This window comes from Physeter macrocephalus, chromosome 17 (assembly GCF_002837175.3).
Source record: "Physeter macrocephalus isolate SW-GA chromosome 17, ASM283717v5, whole genome shotgun sequence".
NCBI classification, from domain to species: Eukaryota; Metazoa; Chordata; class Mammalia; order Artiodactyla; family Physeteridae; genus Physeter; species Physeter macrocephalus.
Window position 1 is genome coordinate 43,292,255 of NC_041230.1, and position 23,080 is coordinate 43,315,334.

Below are 23,080 nucleotides of genomic sequence, written 5' to 3' on the forward strand. Positions count from 1 at the left end.
CATTGCCGTGAATATACCACAACTTATGCATCCATTCTACTTAAGCGAAAGACCTGTTAATTAACAAGACATGTCTTTTGCCCTATTCTGCCTTTCCTCCTCTGCCATCCAGCAAACAGGACAGGATCACCACAGTCAACATTCCCATTGGGAAAAGGAGAAGATGGGACGCACACAGCTCTCTTTGTTTCAGAGTAATTCTGAAATCTTGGGATGCAAATGTTACGCGAGCCCTCTATTCTCCAGGTGGAAAATATTCTATGATTAGATCTTCAGTCTGGCTTTGGGGAGCAGGCCCCTAGCACATTGTTTTCTGTAGCTCCTTATTCTGTCCTCTGGGTTCTTCATTCTGCCCCCTTCCTTTTCCTCCTTGGCCACATCTGAATAGGCCACATCTGTGAGGGCTAAGCAGCTTTCTCATCCTGCTTTGATCCCAGAGAAGATTGGGGGCCCAAGTTGGTTTAAAGCTCAGTCACTGCCAATTTTTGTCCAAGGTGATATTCCTTGGCAGTAAAACTTTTTCAAATACATAGCTTTTTTTTTTAAAATAAGTTTATTTTATGTTATTTTTTTATTTTTGGCCACGTTGGGTCTTCGTTGCTGCATGCAGGCTTTCTCTAGTTGTGGTGAGTGGGGGCTGCTCTTCGTTGCGGTGTATGGGCTTCTCATTGCAGTGGCTTCTCGTCACAGAGCATGGGCTCTAGGCACGCAGGCTTCAGTAGTTGTGGCTCGCGGGCTCTAGAGCGCAGGGCTCTAGGCACGCAGGCTTCAGTAGTTGTGGCTCGCGGGCCCTAGAGCGCAGGCTCAGTAGTTGTGGTGCACGGGCTTAGTTGCTCTGCGGCGTGTGGGATCTTCCCGGACGAGGGCTCGCACCCGTGTCCCCTGCATTGTCAGGCGGATTCTTAACCACTGTGCCACCAGGGAAGTCCCAGTTTTTTGTTTTTCCTTTTCCATTATGGTTTTTTACAGGATATTGAATATAGTTCCCTGTGTTATACAGTAGGACCTTGTTATTTATCCATTCTACATATAATAGTTTGCATCTGCTAATACCAAACTCCCAATCCTTCCCTCCCCCACCCCACCTCCCCCTTGGCAACACAAGTCTGTTCTCTATGTTTGTGAGTCTGTTTCTGTTTCATAAATAAGTTCATTTGTGTCATATTTTAGATTCCACATGTAAGTGATATCATATGGTATTTGTCTTTCTCTTTCTGACTTACTTCACTTAGTTTGATAATCTCTAGGTCCATCCATGTTGCTGCAAATGGCATTATTTCATTCTTTTTTATGGCTGAGTAGTATTCCATTGTATATACATACACCACATCTTTATCCATTCATCTGTCAACAGACATTTAGGTTACTTCCATGTCTTAGCTATTGTAAATAGTGCTGCTATGAATGTTGGGGTGCATGTATCTTTTAGAATTCAAGTTTTGTCTTGATATATGCCCAGGAATGGGATTGTGGGATCATATGGCAACTCTATTTTTCTGAGGAACCACCATACTGTTTTCCATAGTGGCTGCACCAATTTACATTTCCACCAACAGTGTAGGAAGGTCCCTTTTCTCCACACCCTTTTCAAAATTTATCATTTGTAGACTTTTTGATGATGGCCATTCTGACTGGTGTGAGATGATACCTCACTGTAGTTTTGATTTGCATTTCTCTAATAATTAGCAATGTTGAGCATCTTTTCTTGGGCCTATTGGCCATCTGGATGTCTTCTTTGAAGAAATGTCTTTTTAGGTCTTCTGCCCATTTTTTTGTTTGTTTGTTTTTTTGTTATTGAGTTGTATGAGGTGTTTGTATATTTTGGAAATTAAGCCCTGTGGGTTGCATTGTTTGCAAATGTTTTCTCCCAGTCTGTAGGTTGTCTTTTCATTTTGTTTATGGTTTCCTTTGCTGTGCAAAAGTTTATAAGTTTGATTAGGTCCCATTTGTTTAGTTTCGCTTTTATTTCTATTGCCTTGGGATACTGACCTAAAAAAACATTGCTACGATTATGTCAGAGAATATCTTGCCTATGTGGTCTTCTAGGAGTTTTACAGTGTCATGTCTTATGTTTAAGTCTTTAAGCCATTTTGAGTTTATTTTTGTGTATGGTGTGAGGGAGTGTTCTAACTTCATTGATTTACATGTGGCTGTCCAGCTTCCCTAGCACCACTTGCTGAAGAGACTGTCTGTTCTCCATTGTATATTCTTGCCTCCTTTGTGAAAGATTAATTGACTGTAGGTGTGTGGATTTATTTCTGGGCTCTCTATTCTGTTCCACTGATCCATATGTCTGTTTTTGTGCCAATACTATGCTGTTTTAATTGCTGTAGCTTTGTAGTATTGTCTGAAGTCTGGGAGGGTTATGCCTCCTTCTTTGTTCTTTTTCCTCAGAATTGCTTTGGCAATTCTGGGTCTTTTATGTTTCCATGTAAATTTTAGGATTATTTGTCCTAGTTCTGTGAAAAATGTCATGGGTAATTTAATAGGGATTGCATTAAATCTGTAGATTGCTTTGGGTAGTATGGCCATTTTAATAATATTAATTCTTCCCATCCAAGAGCATGGGCTATCTTTCCATTTCTTTAAATCATCTTCAGTTTCCTTTATCAATATTTTTATAGTTCTCAGCACATAAGTCTTTCACTTCCTCGTTCAGGTTTATTCCTAAGTATTTTTATTTTTCTGATGCAATTTTATTTATTTTTAATTTAATTTAATTTTATCTTTAGCTGTGCTGCGTGGCTTGTGGGATCCTAGTTCCCCTACCAAGGATTGAACCTGGGCCCTCAGCAGTGAAAGTGCAGAGTCCTAACCACTGGATTGCCAGGGAATTCCCTTGATGCAATTTTATTTATTTATTTATTTATTTATTTATTTATTTATTTTGTGGTACGCGGGCCTCTCACTGTTGTGGCCTCTCCCTTTGCGGAGCACAGGCTCTGGACGCGCAGGCTCAGAGGCCATGGCTCACTGGCCCAGCCGCTCCGCAGCATGTGGGATCTTCCCGGACCAGGGCACGAACCCGCATCCCCTGCATCAGCAGGCGGACTCTCAACCACTGTGCCACCAGGGAAGCCCCCTTGATGCAATTTAAAAAGGGATTTTCCTTTTTTACTTTCCTTTTCTGACATTTCATTATTAATGTAAAGAAATGTGACAGGTTTCTGTATTTTAATCTTGTATCCTTCTACCTTGCTGAGCTCATTTATCAGTTCTAGTAGTTTTTGTTTGGAGTCTTTAGGGTTTTCTATGTATAGCATCATGTCATCTGCATATCATGACATTTTTACCTCTTCTCTTCCAATTTGGATACCTTTTATTTCTTTTACTTGTCTGATTGCTATGGCTAGGACTTCCAGTACTATGTTTAATAGAAGTAGTGAGAGTTTTTATCATGAATGGATATTGAATTTTATCAAATGCTTTTTCTGCATCCATTGAGATGATCATGTGGCTTTTGTCCTTTCTTTTGTTGATGTGGTATATCACATTGATTGATTTGTGTATGTTGAACCATCCTTGTGAGACATTTTGCCCAAGTGAAAGTATTAACTGGTTGCTATCATAATCAATTTTTAAAAATTAATTAATTTTATTTATTTATTTTTGGCAGCATTAGGTCTTTGCTGCCGCGTGTGGGCTTTCTCTAGTTGCGGTGAGCAGGGGCTACTCTTCGTTGTGGCGCGTGGGCTTCTCATTGCGGTGGCTTCACTTGCTGTGGAGCACGGGCCCTAGGCACGCGGGCTTCAGTAGGTGTGGCTCATGGGCTCTAGAGCGCAGGCTCAGTAGTTGGGCGCACAGGCTTAGTTGCTTCGCGGCATGTGGGATCTTCCTGGACCGGGGTTCGAACCCGTGTCCCCTGCATTGGCAGGTGGATTCCTACCACTGCACCACTAGGGAAGCCCTATCATAATCAATTTGAAAATTGATTTAAATCAATTTCAAAACTGCTCTTTCTCTTTAGATATAGTCTCTGTTGGTGACTGCTACAGAGGTCCAGGAAAGGTAACCACCTCCTAGGGTGGTTACCTGGGTGATACACTAAGGAAGAGGCAGTGCTGGCCAGCTCCAAAGTTGTGTTCTTAACCAACCACCACAACAACCCTTTCAGCTTGGACTCTGAGAGGCTCCAGTCAAATGATGCCCCAGATCCAAGCGTCTGAGGGTCCCTAACTCTACAGAGCCTCTCATGGGAAAGACAGTGGAGGGATGGGCACACCCTTCTTTGGGAGGCTACACCAAAGGAGCCTCATTCGCTCCTGTGTCACAGGGACCACGCTGGGTTATCAGTTATCATCTCTCGGGGGAGATTTTATTAGTCTGACTTGGTTTCTAACTAATTTCCACAGTGTGTCCTCCATATGAGGGGCTTTCGGAACCCAGGAAACCCCATTTCATAGGCCACAGCGCCACCTACTGCTGGTTTATATGAACAAAGAGAGTGACTGAATCATGCTGATCTGAGACCACTCCAGCATTAGCCCCATTTTACAGTTTGGCAAACAGAGGTTCTTTAAGAACCAGCTCAAGTCCTGCCTCATCCACAAAACTTTACACAACTACTATTTCTCCTCCATACTCTTCAAGAGTTGGCACCCAGGGGATTCCAGATACAAGGGGAGTTCCTGGAAAGCTCTTTAGAAGAACAGATGTGTCTCTCAGCCTTGCTGATTCCAGTTCACATGGAGGATATGGGTTTAGATTCCCCAAGTGATTCTAATGCACCACCACTGTCTCTACCACATTTCTTAGCACTGACTTGAATAGTTCACTACTTCATAAAGACTTAGATGTGAGGCCTGGTTTTTATTATCTGCAACTTGAAAACATGCTTCTCTAGGCCTCACTTTCCTCACAGGTCAAGCAGGGACACTCTGCTCTAATTCACAGTTTTGGTGAGTTTCAACAAGGTAAGGCAGTTAGGGCACAGGAGCCACTTATAATAATATTACTCTGTCTTACAGGGACTCTGAAGTAGCACCCTACACCCTGCACAGCACTGAGTCCATAGCAGTTGTTTTACTGCAAAACTGCACCAATGATTTGTGGGTGCAGGTTGGTGTGGTTAGCGCACTGGCTGCTTCTCTCAGACAGTGAGCTTTTTTCCCCACAGGTGTGAACAAGAATGTAGGTCCAGCCCTGGTTTCCACACAGACACGGGTTCACAGGTACATGGGGGATACGCCCTGTGCCAGGTGCTTACCATGGAGTCAGTGTAAGGCTGGATGTCAAGTCCAATGACAGTGATAGTAACTTCAGGGGGAGGAATGGGGTTTCTCCCCCAGCCATGTCCCACTGCATGGAGAGTAACACTTGTAAACGTTTGTGTCTTCCTTATGTCAGTTCTCAAATTCTCTTTTACACTATTAGTCTGACTTGGGTTTCTAACTAATCTCCACGTGGTGCTGTGTGAACCAAGGACACAGCATTTCATAGGCCACAGCACCACCTACTGCTGGTTTATATGAACAAAGAGAGTGACTTAATCACGCTGATCTGAGGCCACTCCAGCATTAGCCCCATTTTACGGATTGGCAAACAGAGGTTCTTTGAGAACCAGCTCAAGTCCTGACTCATCCACAAAGCTTTACACAACTACCACTTCTCCTCCAGACTTTTCAAGAGTTGGCACCCAGGGGATTCCAGATACAATGGGAGTTCCTGGAAAGCTCTTTAGAAGAACGGACATGTCTCTCAGCCTTGCTGATTCCAGTTCATGTGGATGATATGGGGGTTTAGATTCCCCAAGTGATTCTAATGCACCACCACTGTCTCTATCACATTTCTTAGCACTGACTTGAATAGTTCACTACTTCATAAAGACTTAGATGTGAGGCCTGGTTTTTATTATCTGCAACTTGAAAACATGCTTCTCTAGGCCTCACTTTCCTCACAGGTCAAGCAGGGACACTCTGCTCTAATTCACAGTTTTGGTGAGTTTCAACAAGGTAAGGCAGTTAGGGCACAGGAGCCACTTATAATAATATTACTCTGTCTTACAGGGACTCTGAAGTAGCACCCTACACCCTGCACAGCACTGAGTCCATAGCAGTTGTTTTACTGCAAAACTGCACCAATGATTTGTGGGTGCAGGTTGGTGTGGTTAGCGCACTGGCTGCTTCTCTCAGACAGTGAGCTTTTTTCCCCACAGGTGTGAACAAGAATGTAGGTCCAGCCCTGGTTTCCACACAGACACGGGTTCACAGGTACATGGGGGATACGCCCTGTGCCAGGTGCTTACCATGGAGTCAGTGTAAGGCTGGATGTCAAGTCCAATGACAGTGATAGTAACTTCAGGGGGAGGAATGGGGTTTCTCCCCCAGCCATGTCCCACTGCATGGAGAGTAACACTTGTAAACGTTTGTGTCTTCCTTATGTCAGTTCTCAAATTCTCTTTTACACTTCGGTAAGCTGTTCTAAGTGCTGAGAACATGGCACTGCACGAGATTTAGGTTCTGTCGTCAGAGGGCAGAGCTTGCAACTAGTGGGAAAGGCAGTCAACAAACACTGATCTACTTCAGTGACAGGTTCTATAAAGGAAAGAAAACAGGGCGATGTGATAGTAAGCAAGGTGACGGGGAGCTTCTCAGAGGACGGAGTGAATGATTCCTCTTCCTCTGGTCCAGACAAGCAGAGAAGGCGCAAAGAGTAAGATCCGGCCCAGAGCTCCGTCTTCTTATCCTGCCTCCGAGGTCGGGCCGGGTCAGCAGGCCGGATTGCCGATCTGCTCTGCTAGCGATTCGCCCAAGAAGACCCGGGCGACTTCCAAAAAACAAAGCGACTGTCAGTCCAAGAATCTTCTTTACGCCCTGACTAGAGTGTCTTTGGGCGGTGGAACACGTGGGACCAGGCCTGGGGACTCGCATAGAAGGAAGAGAGAACCCCCGCCCTCCCCACACTACAGCGGGGCTGCCGCCATCTTGGCGGTCCCGGCTGCACCTGGACAATTAACAGGGCCCGAGGCTAGAGTCCTAAAGCGGCCCTGAAACACCAGGCCTGCAGCTCGCCGCCATCTTGGCAGAGGCGGTTTCCCGAACGCACATCCAGGGGCGGGGCCTCACGAGACCCGAACAGGTCCCACGTGTCAGGGGGCGGAGCCCTACCCTGACGTGACGGCGCACGTCGGCTGGAAGGAGGACTAGCGCCGGCAACCCTAGCTGGCTTCACGCGTCCAGGGAACTTTTTCTTCCCTCCTGTTCCGCCCCCTTCCCTGTCCCTGTCCCACCTTCCGGCCCCCGGGACCCCCGGCGACGGTTGTGGCTGCTGCCCCGCTTCAGCTGGGGTGTGGCTGAGCGCGGAGCCCGAGGGCGCCCGTGAGGTAAGGAGAAGCTGCGGAGCCGCTCTGGCGTCCCCGTCCGCGCGGACCGTGGCGGCCCGGGGCCCCCAGCGCCCCCCCTCCGGCAACCCTAGCTGGCTTCACGCGTCCAGGGAACTTTTTCTTCCCTCCTGTTCCGCCCCCTTCCCTGTCCCTGTCCCACCTTCCGGCCCCCGGGACCCCCGGCGACGGTTGTGGCTGCTGCCCCGCTTCAGCTGGGGTGTGGCTGAGCGCGGAGCCCGAGGGCGCCCGTGAGGTAAGGAGAAGCTGCGGAGCCGCTCTGGCGTCCCCGTCCGCGCGGACCGTGGCGGCCCGGGACCCCCAGCGCCCCCCCTTTCCGCTGTGGTCTCTGTCGGGGGGCTTCCGGCGTCCCTCGTTTCCCGTCGGTTCGGCCTGGTCTCCGGAAGGCGCGTCCCGGCGCCGGGACTCCGCCCGCCGGGGCCGACAACGCGTCGCCCGGTCTCCCTCAGCCTCTCTGCGGCGGTGGCGTCTCGCGGACCCGTGCCCGGCTGCCCGGGGCCAGCGCACCGGCTCTGCCAAGCGCCGCAGCCCAGCCCGGAGGCCCAGGGCGGCCGGGGTAACCTCGCTCCTGATGCCCGCCTCGGGCAGACAGCCCCCACCCTCACCCCGCAATGTGGGTCGGTCTTGTGCAGCTGGGTCGTCTCTGCAGGCGGAGTTGTTTTCCCGCTTGGCACCGTGCTGTCCGCTTGTGCTTAACTAACCAGTAAAAGTGCTGCAGAGTCAGCGGTGAGGTTAGGTGGAAACGTCCAGGCCGGGGCGGTGAGCTCTCTTCCCGACGTGTGACCCTTTGGGCCTGATGTGTATGACACCGAGATTTGATTCAGGCATCTTCACGTCCGTTTCGCCCGTGCCTTGTAAGCATGTTGTCGGGGGCTGCGGGGCGGCGAGGTAGCCGGGCTGAAGGGGACACGTTCCTAGGGCTAGAGATTTGTATTAAGTTCTCAAACTTGGCTGATCACCTGGTGCACTTGTTGAAAAATACAGCACCCTGGACCTCAGGATCAGAATCTCCAGAGAGGGAGGGAGTGAGTGAGCGAGCGAGTGAGTTTTAAAACACGTGTCCCAGGTGGCTCTCATTTGGAGGCAGGTGTGGGAAATGTTGTGTTAATCTGTCTCTTCTCACCCAGTCTCCCTTGTGACCAGCAGCCAATTTGTACAAGGTGTTGTGACCATGCAGAGGAACAGCTCAGAAGGAGTTGGAGCTGTCCTCTTGCTCTTGTTGGTGTAAGCAGATCTGAGCATAACCAGCGTCAGTATTGAGATTGTTTAGCAGAAATTCTTCTCCTTAGCAGAAATGAAACACATAATTTACTTTCAACCAGGTGTGTGTTTTACCTTGTTGTCTTTGACATCTTCCGTTTCTTCTCTACTGGCTTTATCTCCTCTGATCTCACTCCTTGCTTTGCTCTCGCTGCCAAACCTACTGGAATAGACTCTGATGCCATTGTTTCTTTTTAAAAAAAATTTATTTTCTTAAATTTATTTTTAATTTTTGGCTGCATTGGATCTTCGTTGCTGTGCACGGGCTTTCTCCAGCTGCAGCGAGCGGGGGCCACTCTTCGCCGCGGTGCATGGGCCTCTCACCGCGGTGGCCTCTCCTGCTGCGGAGCACGGGCTCTAGGCACGTGGGCTTCATTAGTTGTGGCTCGGGGGTTCTAGAGCGCAGGCTCAGTAGTTGTGGCGCACGGGCCTAGTTGCTCCATGGCATGTGGGATCTTCCCGGACAAGGCTCGAACCCGTGTCCCCTGCATTGGCAGGCAGACTCTTAACCACTGTGCCACCAGGGAAGCCCCCCATTGTTTCCTTCACTGTTTTTTTGTTTGTTTTGGGTTTTTTTTTTTCTTGGCTGCGTGCTCGGCATGTGGGATCTTAGTTCCCCGACCAGGAATCGAACCTGCGCCCCCTGTAGTGGAAGCGTGGAGTCTTATCCACTGCGCCACCAGGGAGGTCCCTAGAATCTTCATTTCAGAGATGTGCTCAGGCCTCTGTGTGAAGGCTGTGGGCCGTGGGGAGAATGGTGTGCAGATTAGAGGTGGGAAGCCCAGTTGGGAACCTTCTGCAGTAAACAGAGAGGATGGCGGGCTGTGCTCAGTTCAGGGCAGTGGAGATGGAGAGTAGATCCGTTGGAGGGAGATTTACGATGTAGGGTTGTTGGTTAGGCCTTGATGATTGACTGGAGAGAGGAGATGAGAGAAAGGGAGGAATGTGGGATGACACCCAGGATTCTAGTGTATGGTGTTCCTGGGGGACACAGGAAGTGGAGCAGAGTTGGAGATTGGGGAAGATGGCTTTACCTTTTGGATGTGCTCAGTTTGACCTGTGGGAGTCCAAGTGGAGGTGGCCCTTCTTCCACTAGACGTGCAGGTCTAAGGCTCAGGAGTGCTGTGGGTTAGGCCATCAGTCACGGCAGGAAAGGGAATCACCCTGAGCAGTGGTGGATGGGGAAGAGAAGCTGGCCTCAGGGAGCCCTGGGGGACGTCAACACAGAGGGAAGGGCAGAGGAGAGAGGCCAGTGATGGGGGCAGAAGGTGCCACAGAAAACAAGGAAAAAAGAGTGTGTGAATAGGAAGGAGTGAGATGGTGCCCAGAAAGTGCCCTTGGAAAGTAGCAACATTTGCGTTCCTGGTGAGAGGAGTGCAGTGGTCTGGTGGGGCAGGAGAGAGTAGGACGGGGGAAAAGTGAAAAACAAAATATAAGCAATTCTTTCTGTACATTATTTATTGTGAAGTAGAAAAGACAGGTTGTGAAATACATGTTAGGAAATTTTTGCTTAAAAAGTCCACCGGCCAACTGTGCCATCACCAAGGTAAGAAAAGAAGGACTTAAGACAAAGGTGGTGGCAAACAAGTGGACATCGGGGCAGCTCATTGCTTCAAAAATAACATTCTGGGAAAATATAATTGACACTGGTATTGGTGACCTTTGAGTGGAGGGAAATCTTCCTCCTGTTTTTGATTTTTCGCAAAGACCATTTTATAATTTAGAATTTTAAAAATTAAAAATTGCTAATTGAAGAGTGTTTTGGAGCTTTATTTCTTAAATCCCCTGGGCGGGGGAAGGCGGTACTTGAGTACATCTGAATGCCGAGGAGAAGGAGGTAAATGTGAAGGTATGTGAAAGAGGGAGGACAGTTGATGGAGCTCGGTTCAGGGGAAGCGGGCAGGCAGGGGGATCCAGGCCACTGTAAGGGATTAACTTCTGACCCTGTGAAGGAAGGCAGGGATGGTTTGCTGATGCAGGGAGGTTTACAGGTGGGGTTTTGGGGAACAAGATGAGACAGGTTATCTGCTTCGATGAAGGAAGAGAGGAGGTGGTGTTAAAGGTTGGGAGAAGAGCCATGTTATGGGTTCAGAACCCGGATGTAGAGAGAGCTGTGCCTGTGGCTTAGTAGGAAGTAGCCCGGAGCTAGGTAGGGGTGCCTGCTAGCTTAAGGCACAAAGGAACAGGGTCTTTTCCAAGCGTGACTGAGTGGTAAGGGTTCAGAAGCAAGGCGGATGCCGACCGTGCCTCTTGATGGTGAGGCCAGTGGAGCAGGGCTGGCCGTGTGACAGTGTCAGTTCCCCCAGGAGAGCTGCATTTCCATTAAGACAGAGGGTGGAGAGAACATGAGTGAAGTGTTACCGACCAGGGTTCTTGGCCTCCTTAATCAATAGAAATTGATAAGAGGCCAGACAAAAAATTCAGGCAAGGCTCTATTGGGCTCCTGCTGCAGCAGGCGGGAGTGAAAACAAGTAACAGTTTCCCTTGATCGCTCCTCCGAGGCCGAGGCCGGCAGCGAGCTGGTTCCTTATATGGGGTGAGGGCAGGGGCGGGTCCAGGAGTCAGGCCGGAGGGGTGGCTTGGGTGGTCTGCCCCCCCCCTCTGGTGGTGGTGAGTGCAGGGGGCATGCGCAGGACCCTGCTTTTGCTCCTGACCCCTGCTTTTGCTCGCAGCTCTTCAGAAGTGGCAGTTGGCTTATTTTTGGTCTTTTTGTATCTTGTCCATAATTTCTCCCAGCTGTGCATGCATGTATATAGTTATTTTTAGTCCCTTATAGTTTCTTTGTATTTTGTTTGTATTTCATTTGTTCAGGTGTAAGCACTGCAGCAAAGGGGCCCAGGTCCTAGTCTGTCTCATTATCCCCTGAGGGATTCTACACCTTTTATTCTTAAGGGGTAAAGGGCCCAGGGTCTCATCTTGTGGAACTTCTTCCTGACAGAGAGGGGCCGCAGACCCTAGCCTACCCTAGAGGTGTAGAAGTCCCTCTCTGACTGTTCTAAGGACCTGTAGGGACCTGGGCCACCCTCTGCTGGAATGGGTTGAATTCCTTGAGCCATCATGAGTCTTACTTGTAACTGTTAGAGCCTAGAAGACACAAACTTGCCCAGAAGGCTAAACAAACAAGGGCCAAAAAGGAGAACAACACCAGTAGCCACTAAAGGGCCTAGAAAGGGAAGGAACCGGGGTAACTTTAGGAGGGATTCCTTAACTGTTGACCAGGCAGTGGAGGCGATATTGCCACTGCTAAAATTGTGAAGCCAGTCTGCCTGGGCATATATTTCCTTAATGTTAACCTCCACCTGTCCTGTCACACTAATTCAGGTGCAGTAGGAAGGATTATCGCACAAACTCCACCTTGTTCTTCCAGAAGGTTATCAAGAGCTAGATGATTGTCAAGAACTAAATTCGCCAAAGAAACGAGAGGTCTTAAGTCCCATTAAGGCTTGTCTCGTCTGTTCTATCATATAACCAAGCTGTCTGATCTCAGTGTTGCTTCATGATAGGTAAAGCCTCCCCATGGAGCTGCCAGTCCTGTGGCCAGCTCTGCCCTTGCTCAGATCATTCCTAGGGGACTTCCCTGGTGGTCCAGTGGTTAAGGTTCTGCACTTCCAATGCAGGGGGCCTGGGTTCGATCCCTGGTCAGGGAACTAGATCCCACATGCATGCCGCAACTAAAAGATCCTGCATTTCGCAACTAAAGATCCTGTGTGCCGCAACTAAGACTCCGCGTAGCCAAATAAATAAACATATATAGAGAAAAAAAGATCATTCCTAGTGCTTTCTGGGTTTGGTGGTGAGCCTGACTGGTTCTGTTACAGATAAAAATCCCTCTTAACCCTGTAGTCCTTATAGCACACTCTCCTATGAAGTGAACATTACCAGTGCATTTATACGCTATTGCTTGGTTGGAAAAGGACAGGGTCTGTCGATAATTCCATAACATACGATGGTTTGGGTGTCCGCAGAGGAAAACAAACCCTTCAGGGGGTGCAGACCTGAATGTCTGTCTCACAGTTGTTAAGACCGGATAGCCCTTGAAGGACATAACTGTTGTTAGTACTTAAACACTTAGGGGACAGCAGACTATTAGGTTGATGATTAAGCATATAAAGCTCTACAACATTTTTAACAAGATGTTCATGTATGATCCGCTGAGTACAATAGCAAGAATGGCAAACAGGAATCCAACCCACTACATCATCGGCATGTGGGATCCTCCCAGTCCAGGGCGCGAACCCGGTTCCCCTGCATCGGCAGGCGGACGCGCAACCACTGCGCCACCTGGGAAGCCCCGGTGCCTGCCTTTTGAATAGGTATCTCAGATCTTCCACTGGCTTACAGGTGTATTGCTCTTCTGTTGTAACCTGCGGGGTTTTTGGAGGTAAAAGCTTTAGTCTGGACAAATGTACCCAACTAGATATCCCTTGCACTTTGACAGCAGTGGGAGTGGTTCAGATTACTTTATAGGGCCCTTCCATTTTGGCAATAGTTGGTCTTTGGGGGACCCCTTCCCAGGTTTGAAGAAGAACTTCGTCCCTGGGATTTATTTGTGAAGGAACTGCTCCTTCCTCTGTATTTTTAGTGGGAGCTGGCAGTGCCTTGTGGGTATAGTTCAGGATTGTCTTCTGAACTTGTCCTAGGTTAATAATATATCTCAGGGCCTGGTTCACTTCTTCATCTAGTAGAATGTCAGTAGTAAGAAAAGGTCTCCCATAGGTCCTTTTATTTTTTTACTTCTTAATTTTTTAAGGAGTTTTTTAAAATTTATTTTTGGCTGCGTTGGGTCTTCGTTGTTGCGCGCGGACTTTCTCTAAGTTGCGGCAAGCGGGGGCTAGCTACTCTGTTGTGGTGCGCGGGCTTCTCATTGCAATGGCTTCTCCTGTTGCGGAGCACGGGCTCTTAGGCGCACGGGCTTCAGTCGTTGTGGCAGGCGGGCTCAGTATTTGTGGCGCATGGGCTTAGTTGCTCTGCGGCATATGGATCTTCTCAGACCAGTGCTCGAGCCCGTGTCCCCTGCATTGGCAGGTGGATTCTTAACCACTGCGCCACCAGGGAAGCCCTGAAGACAGTTTTCAGAAAGCAGAATTGTGTTAATATGCTCTTTTATTCAATTTTAACATAATTTTATTTATTGAATAGTTAAGATAGTCACATTCCAAATTCAAAATATATGAAAGGGTCTAAAATGAAGAGTTTTCCACTTGGACTTAATTTCAGGGAAATTTCACACTTTTATTTTTTTAATTTATTTTTATTTTTTTAGCGAGTCACCAACACCAGCTCAACCAGTGTATGGTTTGGAATATTTTATCTAAATCCAGTTTGTAGTTTTAGTTAAGTAATTGCTTCCCATTCATCCTACTTAAAATCCTGGACTCATAATATTTCACCTCTTATCCTTTTTTTTTTGCGGTGCGCGGGCCTCTCACTGTCGTGGCCTCTCCCGTTGCGAAGCACAGGCTCAGGACGCGCAGGCTCAGCGGCCATGGCTCACGGGCCCAGCCGCCCCGCGGCATGTGGGATCTTCCCGGACGGGGGCACGAACCCGTGTCCCCTGCGTCGGCAGGCGGACTCTCAACTACTGCGGCACCAGGGAAGCCCCTCAAATTTTTAAAAGTGGAGAGAATAGTATAAAGAACCCATGTACCCACCAGCCAGCTTCAGTCTGGCTTCATCTATTGCCACTGTTCCACTGGATTATTCCCTGGTGTTGGCCTTATTTTAAAACAAGCTGAGAATCTGCCTTATGCAGTGAAAGGCAAGGATTTCCTAAATTGGAATTGCTGCAAATCTCTCTGGGGGCCATTTAAGAGCTCTTTTAGTACCACTGATCCCTTTAAGATTTTATTTTGGGGCCACATACAGTATTTGCTTTTCCAGAGCTTCTTTCTTTTCTAAAGAGTATCTTTTTTCTCTGTCTTTATGCCAAGAACTCTGTAGGAATGTCCCATACTTGCCCCCAAGGCTTCTGCTTCTGATAGATGGCCCAGTTGGCTCATCTTAGAAGACCTCCGCAAGACATTTTCTGAAAGGAGAGGGGGAGTAGAAAAGTGTAAGGGGTAGGGAGTTTTGAATCCCCTAAAGCTGAGGACTGTGTTTGGGTCTGTTTCTGTTGCTCAGAGCCCCTGTTGAGTTCCCTGCTGTGTAGGATGCCAGAACTGGAGACTCTGGAGATCATGAAGTTGGTGAATTGCCCCGAGGCCTTCCCCCCGGACATGAGGTGCATCATGGGCGAGTCCCCTTCAGTGCGGGGCTACTTCATCCTGGCGGGAATGAACTCTGCTGGCCTTTCGTTTGGTTGGAGGAGCTAGTAAGTAAGTGTTTCCCACTTAGGTTCGGCTTGCGAGGCTTCTTCCTTTCTGGAATTACTTCTGGTTCATAGGGTTTGTGATATACCTAATCCAGTATGTTCATAATAAGAGGAAGACACATGTCATGACAGAGTTGTCCCCTTGAAAGTACGTGCCATGGGAGGCTCTCCCCGTGTTCCAGACACGTCATTGTACAGAATGTTTTTGGAACTCCTCTTTTGGAGTTAGCCTTGGAGCCAGTGGGATGTTTTTTTGGAACTACTTCAGTCATAACAAATGTTGCTCATTCATGAAACTGGAAATAGAAAGAGCAGGTCTGGACGATAAGATGATGAAATTTTTGTTAGACATGTTAGCCTACTTATGGATTCCCAGATGTGGTGGCTCACAGAACAGTTGGGTAAAGAGTCTATAGAAGTCCAGTGACTAAATTTCTGGATGGAAGCTAAGTATAGTAAAGGATCACTGGCTGCTTCTCTCTGATGTTTTTCTCTTCCTACTGCTGTAAGCAAAAATACACAGCTTGTTTTCCACACGGACATGGGCTCATGTTACGTAACATCTTACAGAAAGACCCGAATGAACTTTTTGGCCAACCCAATACTTGAGTGATGAGTCAAGCGCCAGGTTCTTACTATGAAGTCAGGTGTGAGGCAGGACGTCAAGTCCAGTGACAGCGATAGGGACTTCAGGGGGAGGAAGGGGCTTTTCCCCCAGCGCCGTGCCCCCTATCGCATGGAGGGAAGGTATCTTATTTACCTGTTTTCAAATTCTCTTGTACACTTTGGGAACAGGTACAAATGGTTTTATGTACAATGTTTATTCTTAGTGATGGCAAATACATATATCTGGTTACCGCAGATGCAGGACATTTCTCAGGCAGACACAGCAAGAGTAGTGAAAATGTCCGTTTATTCATTTACAAACTTAGTAACATAAAACAAAATTGAAATCTGACTTGATAGAAATACAGTGCACAACGTTAATAGCACATTTGCAGAGGGCAGAAATGCTCTGTCACCCTGTGTGCCTGTCATCACCAGGGCTTGTGAGAAACATCCCACTTACTAAAGTGCCTCGCACGTCTTCAGGACCACATGCTGATGCTACACATGGGATAGAAAAGGGCTGAGTTGAACTGCACGTTTACAAATGCAAAGAACGAGTTGTAGCCTTTACAGTAATTACAATGGCATTTTCTTACATCCCAAGAGTTGACCAGAGAGTAAAGTGTTAGCTGCACGGCTGGAAGACCCTTCACTGAAACGAGCTGCAGGAGCTTTCGACCCTACACCCATCTGTTGAAGGTACTTTTGTCTCCACCCACCATGTGACACTCTGGAGTGTAAGGCACTAGAACCTGGCTTGGAGGAAAGAGGTGCCCCAAGCTCCAGTTCTTGGTGTGCAAAGGAAATACTGGCATAGATCCACTGAAACAGATGCTAAAAGTATCCTCTCCACTTCTTACAATTTCTGTCCTTGAGAGACAGAAAAATGAGAAGGCAGAAAGTCTGCAAAGGATAAAAATAGGTGTATCTAAATATCATGAGAAAAATGGCCCATGAAGAAATGTGTAATTCCCCAAGGGTTCTGCTCAGAGAAGTCACGAATCATACACAAGGAACAACTCTGGTGTTTAACGGATAAAAGAGAAGGCAAAGACTTACAAAAATAGTTCTCTTGAAAAATAGTATTTGTCATGGTAAGGGACTGCATCTGCCAGCCCCGTGATGACAATGAAGGAGCCTTACAACTAACGGAGCACCTTAACGTGGAGGGCGGTGGCAGTGGGTGTGGGGAGCGGCTCTGATGCGTGGCTCCCTAGCTCCCTCACGACTCACTGCAGGACGAGGCTACTGCCTATTATTTCATCTGCCGTCTCTTCCACTCAACTGTGCTGCTCCTGAGTCCATGTGCCTGCACATGACATGTGCCAGATGAAAATTCCTTACTCGTGAGAAACTTTTCCCTACCTCCTGTTGATAAAATGCTGCTTATATCAAAGTTTGTGAGGGATGGGGTGTGTGTGTGTGTGTGTGTGTGCGTGCGTGCAGAAAGAAAATGAACACAGTAGGTTATACTTCAGGATTGAGCACTGTTGACCAAATCTCTATCTATCTTAGATACTAAATATACTTAGATCCTTGCTGTGTACACTGGCCACGAGGCAACAAAGATATAAAAAGGAACTTGTTGTTAATGCCTGGAAGCCAGCCAATGCAGTTGTTTTACAGAGGCAGAAATCAAGGCCGGAGGGGTCACCTCTCCAGTGAAGCAAAATCACTTTAGGAACCTCCTAGCATTCCTGCCACATACACGGTGGCAGTGGGGAGGGGTTAAAGTCGCAAATGCATGCAAAGGCAGGATAAAGCAGAAAGCTGAAGAGTTATTTTTCACATTGAGTTACTTTCTTGGAAACAACAGCCTAGGAAAGAAGAGATACAGCTAAAACTCTTGGTCTGTACGAGGAGGTAGAATCCAGGGACAGCATACCTCCTGATGAGAATCAAACAAGTGACCTGGTGCTACTCCTGCAGAAATGGGAACTTTGGGGCCAAAGTGAGACTGGGGTTAATCACTGGGCTAAATGGCATCTCTTGCATTTGGGGGTACAGGGACTCTTCAGAAAAGCACTAGAATGTAGGGGGAACCGTTCAGTTTTCTCTCCTGGAGCATGTCCTGCCCATGCAGTGCTATGTGACCAAAACACAAGTTAAAGGACATCAAATTGTGCTATCCAAGCAGGTAGGTCTTGTCCGTCCCTTTTTGCTCTAAGAACTTTCTGAATTAGAGCTTTTATCACAGACAAGAAATTTTCAATGTCAGTCACATGACCATGGGATTTACATGTGGCACAAGTAGCTAGGGGCTTATCTCAAGAGAGGAGAAGGCTCACAGGAGACTTGCAACCTTGATTCTCCATCTGTTTGAAGCCAACACACTTGGTGTTTCTAGGTTCAAAATGATTCTTCAATTGCATATGCTGAGAAGATTGTGGAGCCCCTCTCCCAATACAGCACAAGTGGTGATAACAGATCATTTCAGAGAGAAGAAAAAAGTACCAACCACCTAAAACAAGAGTCCAGCTACTCCTTGAACAATCCCTCCAATCTCCAGGGAGAGGTGAGTTGTCACAGAGAGCAAACACATGCGGTCCCAGTGTCCAAGTCGGGGATGACACAGAAATGAAGATGTTTTGATTTCAACTATGTTTGAGGCAGGAAGGAGTCACCCCCTTCCCTTTAGAGAAATCTAGCAGATTCATATTGCCTATATTTGAATGAACCAAAGGAGACTTGAAGGATGAATTGTAAAGTGCTGGAAGATAAATATGTAAGTTTCAGGGCACTCAATAAGCAAGTGATTCCCCCCAGATTCTTAGAAGTGTCACCCCTATTGATGGACAAGATGTAATTTATGCATAAATCTAGATTGGATTCCATCTCAAATAACTTTCCATTTATAAAGACGACTTTGCAGTGGTGTGCATGGGATACCTTTAGTTCTACATCTGTTTCCATCTTCTTGGGTCAGTTGGCTCCCTGCTGGTAACACCTGCATTGTCCGGTGCCAGTTTCCTGCTCTCCAGCTGGGCAGCACCTCTCCTCTTTGCCTAGAAGCAGCATCTCTCAGCTAGTTAAATTCACACTTGCCCCAAAATACCAAGGCCCCCCGACAGAATTCTAATCACATACCCCCCTCATTAAATCAATGAAGACCTCGTAAGAAGGTGGACACTAAAGTCAGTGATCAAGTGGGTAAACAGAAATCCCAGAGAAACACCAGAGCAGGCAGACACCTGAGAATTGTAAGCTGCTCTAATGAAATGAAAGGATTGTCTCTAATATACTTATAGACCTATCAGAACTAATGCATCCAAGATACCAAGATAACAAAGGCTATGATTAATTAAAATCTCTAGCGTCTGTTTGCAAGGGGAAATTAAGCGTGGGGATGGATACCACAGTCTGTGCGATCCAAGTTCCACCCTTAGAAAACAGAGACACTGCTTAAAGGTGTGCAGGGCACTCTTACCCCAAGTTACCTTCTATGCCAGCAGATGTGGAGAGATGTCTGGAAAGCAGACCTTGGGCTCAGGTAACATATGCTCTCCACACCGGGAACTCTCAAGGGACCCAAGTGGGTCATCTCTGTGTGGATCTGTGTCTTTTGTGCAGGGGAAGAACCCTGGGGGTCGCAGCAGCTCTCTTCAACTCAGCGTGGCCACAAGGTTTAGTTACTCAGCCAAGATGCTTGTCCTGCCTCCCCCGTCCTCTTCTAAGGGAGAGAGCATGCACTGAGCCAGTGGGCCTCCTGTGGAAGGGACACATGAGGCTGAACTGAAAGTCACATGCGCTCGGAGAAGAGGAACGTCAAGGTGGGGTGACTGAACTGTGAGTAGCTGAAAGAAAAGCAGCACTGTTTCATAGAAAACTCAGCATCGCTGGAGCTTAGTTTGAGGTCAGACCCTTTCAGCTAGGAAAAGCAACACTAAAGGCAACACGGTCTTTCCCTTTCAAACACTGTGGCTTATTTGTTTAGTCGGTTAAATAAACCACAACCCCCCTCATTATAGAGATTAGCAAGAGATGAAGAAAATTATAGGCAGGTGGCCCCAGCCCAACAGTCTGATAACTGGGTCAGTAGGGAGGCCCAGGATGGTTAACTACTTATACGTGCTAAACCCCACGTAACGCCCACACGATGCCTCTCATCAGCGAGGTAGATGGTCATCCTCCTGCCAGAGGTATCACGGTGCCGGCCCACAGCACAAAGGAATGGGAGAAGGACCTGCCTGGCTAAAAGGCGTAAGCTATTCCACACGGCTGTATCACACAGACAGCAGCTAGCCAGAATTCACAGGTCACTCCAAGAAAACTTAGCCCCATGGAGATGGACTCTTACCCTGAGGCCTGCACACCACAAGCCTCCCTTGCTTCAAGACACAGCATTAAGTCAGGCTGTCACTGTAACCTACTTCCACAAGTGGAGTCCACCTCTGTCCTGCCTTCCCGTCCCCACAGGAGCCTGAGACAGGTGGAGGGATATGACCAGCCCAGAGTATCAGGAGATGGGAAACTGCAGGAGGAGGGAGGAGAAGATGGAAGGACAAGAGAGGGCGCAAAGGAAAAGTTTTAAACACTTAAAATTATATCAAGGAGATAAGAGGTGGGAGGCAAAGGTTAAATCAAGAAGAGGGATGGGATCAGGAGGAGGAGAAAAGCTCCTAGGATGACTAGAAGGTGGGAAGGTGGCGAGACTGCCTGGCATTACTTCCCGTGCAAGTCACTTAGCTCCACGTCATCCTTTCGGCGCTTATGGGTGAAGAGGGAGGTGACCGGGTAGAGCTTGGCCTTGGCCTGGAACCGGTGTCCTGCGATGTCAATCTCGTATTCTCCCCGGTTGATGAAATCTGCTGTCACCACCTGCTCTTCTCCGGTGTCCTCAGAAAAATTGTGCACGAAGCCCAGGCACACGTGGCGCTCCAGGGTGTAACCGTATGCGCTGCTGGTGGTCTTGCCCACGTACTGCCCGTTTCGGTAAATGGGCTCCCCCCACCAAGGCCAGAGGTCCAGGTCTGTGTCGTGGTCGTCCAGGATGAACATAGTGAGGCGTTTGTACACCCCGTTCTGCTTCTGCTGCAGCAGGGCATCTCGCCCAATGAAATCCATCCCCTAGGAAAGAGGCAGCACAGAGACAGCATCACCACTCGGGACCCGGTGTTGCTGCAGTGGGCCGCCCACTCCCCACAACACCCCTGCAAGCTCTGGAGAAAGTGTGCTTCCCCCATGCGGAAAACTGCACTCACAGTATGAAAGACACCTGCAGAGAATTCTTGTAACAACACAGGTACACATCGCTCTCTTTTCTATTTTATAAACACATTTCAATCACAAGGCCACACAGAACAAAAATAGGAAGAAAAATCAACACTTGAAAATGCTTGCTAGAATTTTTAGAAAAACGTTTTTATATAATCTCAACCAGAAGTCCATGCATATCTGTATTCAATGCATAAATATTTACATATGCATATGTCCAAAAAAGAGCAGGATAAAATCTTAACAATGTGTGCCACTGCAAAAAAAAAAAAAGCGATTTTTTATTCTTTATGTTTTTCCCTATTTTTCCCAAATCGAGTATTCTTTACTTTTATATCAGAGAAAAATAGTTACCTAATTGCTCAGAAAGAACACCAGAGATCTATACTGATAGGGAATGACTGCTAAGATACTTTAAGTGAAAAAGGCAAGGTGCAATATACCAAGTATATAGTATCCAACCACCAAGGTTAAGAAAGTGGTGAGGGGATCTGTTTGCACTGCATGGAAGCTCTCTACAAGGAGAGGCAGGACTCTGCTGCTTCTGGTCAAGCTGGCAGTGGGATTGGGTGGGCTCAGACGTGGGAAAGAGACTTCATCCTCTTGAATGGTGATTATGAAAAAACTAGGCAGTTGAATGTAAAGTGACTCATTTGTACATATATATTCGTGGAATGTTAATGAATTACCACAATCAACTCAGAAAAACCGCCCAGAAAGCACTCAGTCTAAAAGAGAGCAAAGTGCCCCAAACAAGTGTAGTCTATTTATGATGTTTCCATATTACGTGTTTTATCTCATAGAAACATTTTGAGGTCTCAACACATACACTTTTTCTCCCACCTCAGCTCTTGCTGTTCTCATGCAGGCTCCCTGCTCAGGAAGCTGAGGGCAGAGTGGACTGCACACAGGTACAATACCTTGTCTAACTTCACCCGAGACTCTCGTCCGCATTCCAGGGGTGTGGTGAGGGTGTTTAAATCCTGACCCCAGAAGGCAAAAAACTTTTCAATTCGGAGACTACGAAGAGCATAATACCCAGCATTCCGGATTCCATATTTCTGTCCAACACTCATCACTTCGTTGTATACGTGCAGGGCGTACTAGAGGGAGAGACAAAAGGTCAGTAACCAGCAGACCTTCAGAATTAAACATGGAATCTGTCTGGCAGTGCCTGATGGCTGACACTGTTACCTGGACAAGGGAGAAGGTTGTCTACAATCCTCAGGAAACCAAAGTGCTGCAGCCCAGGCTTAAGCTCCACCAAAGCAGCACCCGTATCTTTTTACTTCTCTAAAATATCTAGGATCTCAGTATATAGCACTTATTAAATAATAACTCACAGAAGCTCTCTTACCACTCAGTAAACGACCAGTCTCGTAACTGCCTCTCCAACAGCCATGCGTCCTCCACTGGCTTTGTTCTCTTGCGCCAGTTCCCTGAACTTGGTCCTTCCCTTATGCACTGGCCTATGCTGCAAAACTGGGGTTACACATAACTCTAGACATGCATGCACAACTCTGATTTGTCACAGGGATTATGGCATATCTTAAGAGACCTAGAGTGAGTCACAGAGGACCCCAAAAATCAGAGCTCTCCTACCCGTGTCCCACAGTATCCAGTCTCTCATGCTGTTTTGTTCTTGGTTCCAGACACGTTTAAGTGTCACATAACTTAAATGAACAAAAGTTTTCCAAATTGAAAGCAAATAATCTAAACATACTCTGTTAAGTTTAAAGCCCGACAACTACACAGTTTACTTTAAAAACCGTAAAACAGAAAACAAGACACAGAGGAATGAGGAAGACAGACACTCTATAATCTCACTTATGTGTGGGATCTTAAAAAAACAACATCTATTAAACAACAATAAAACCAAAATAGCAACTAAACTCATAGACCAAGAGATCAATTTGTGGTTACAGGTGGGGACTGGAGGAAGGTGGTCAAAAGGTACAGACTTCCGGTTATAAGGTAAGTACTAGGGACATAATGCACAACATGATGACTAGGTGATACTGCTGTGTGATACAGATGAAAATTAAGAGTAAATCCTGAGAGTTCTTCTCATCACAAGGAAAAAAAATTTTTTTTTCTTTTTATTGTGTCTATATGAGATGATGGATGCTAGTAACTAAACTTACTGTGGTAATCATTTCACAATCTATGTAAGTCAATCCATTATCCTGTCCACCTTAATCTCATACAATGATGTATGTAAATTATATCAATAAAAAGGGGGAGAAAAAGACAAAAACAAAAATCTGCTTCATTCGTATCGCAATTCTTTATCCTGGTAATGTATGTTGCTCTATAAACTGCACTACTGCAGCCGAACAGGCATTGAC

The 23,080-nt window shown here is 47.2% G+C and overlaps 1 protein-coding gene and 1 long non-coding RNA gene across 12 annotated transcripts in view; one reads left to right on the top strand and one right to left on the bottom strand.

Moving 5' to 3' along the window:
• Positions 1-7,406: 7,406 nt before the first annotated feature.
• LOC129391403 (uncharacterized) lies at positions 7,407-19,852 on the top strand. 5 transcript variants are annotated; one of them, XR_008615446.1, is made up of 3 exons: positions 7,407-7,574; positions 14,720-14,913; positions 16,123-19,852. It is a non-coding gene; the product is annotated as an uncharacterized lncRNA (long non-coding RNA). The 5 variants fall into 5 exon arrangements; XR_008615447.1 differs by having other exon boundaries at positions 14,720-14,909; XR_008615448.1 differs by lacking the exon at positions 7,407-7,574 and adding an exon at positions 7,775-8,193.
• Positions 18,370-23,080, bottom strand: part of PDPR (pyruvate dehydrogenase phosphatase regulatory subunit) — a 36,679-nt gene continuing 31,968 nt past the window's right edge. For 6 of the 7 annotated variants that reach the window (XM_007102575.4, XM_007102573.4, XM_007102574.4 and 3 more), the window contains 2 exons: positions 21,653-21,835; positions 18,370-20,585 (listed from right to left, as the gene is read on the bottom strand). In XM_007102575.4, coding sequence (XP_007102637.2) covers positions 20,181-20,585; positions 21,653-21,835 — 588 coding nt within the window. In that variant the 3' untranslated portion in view covers positions 18,370-20,180. The remainder of the gene's footprint in view (positions 20,586-21,652; positions 21,836-23,080) is intronic. The other variant, XR_003676383.2, reaches the window with a different exon arrangement.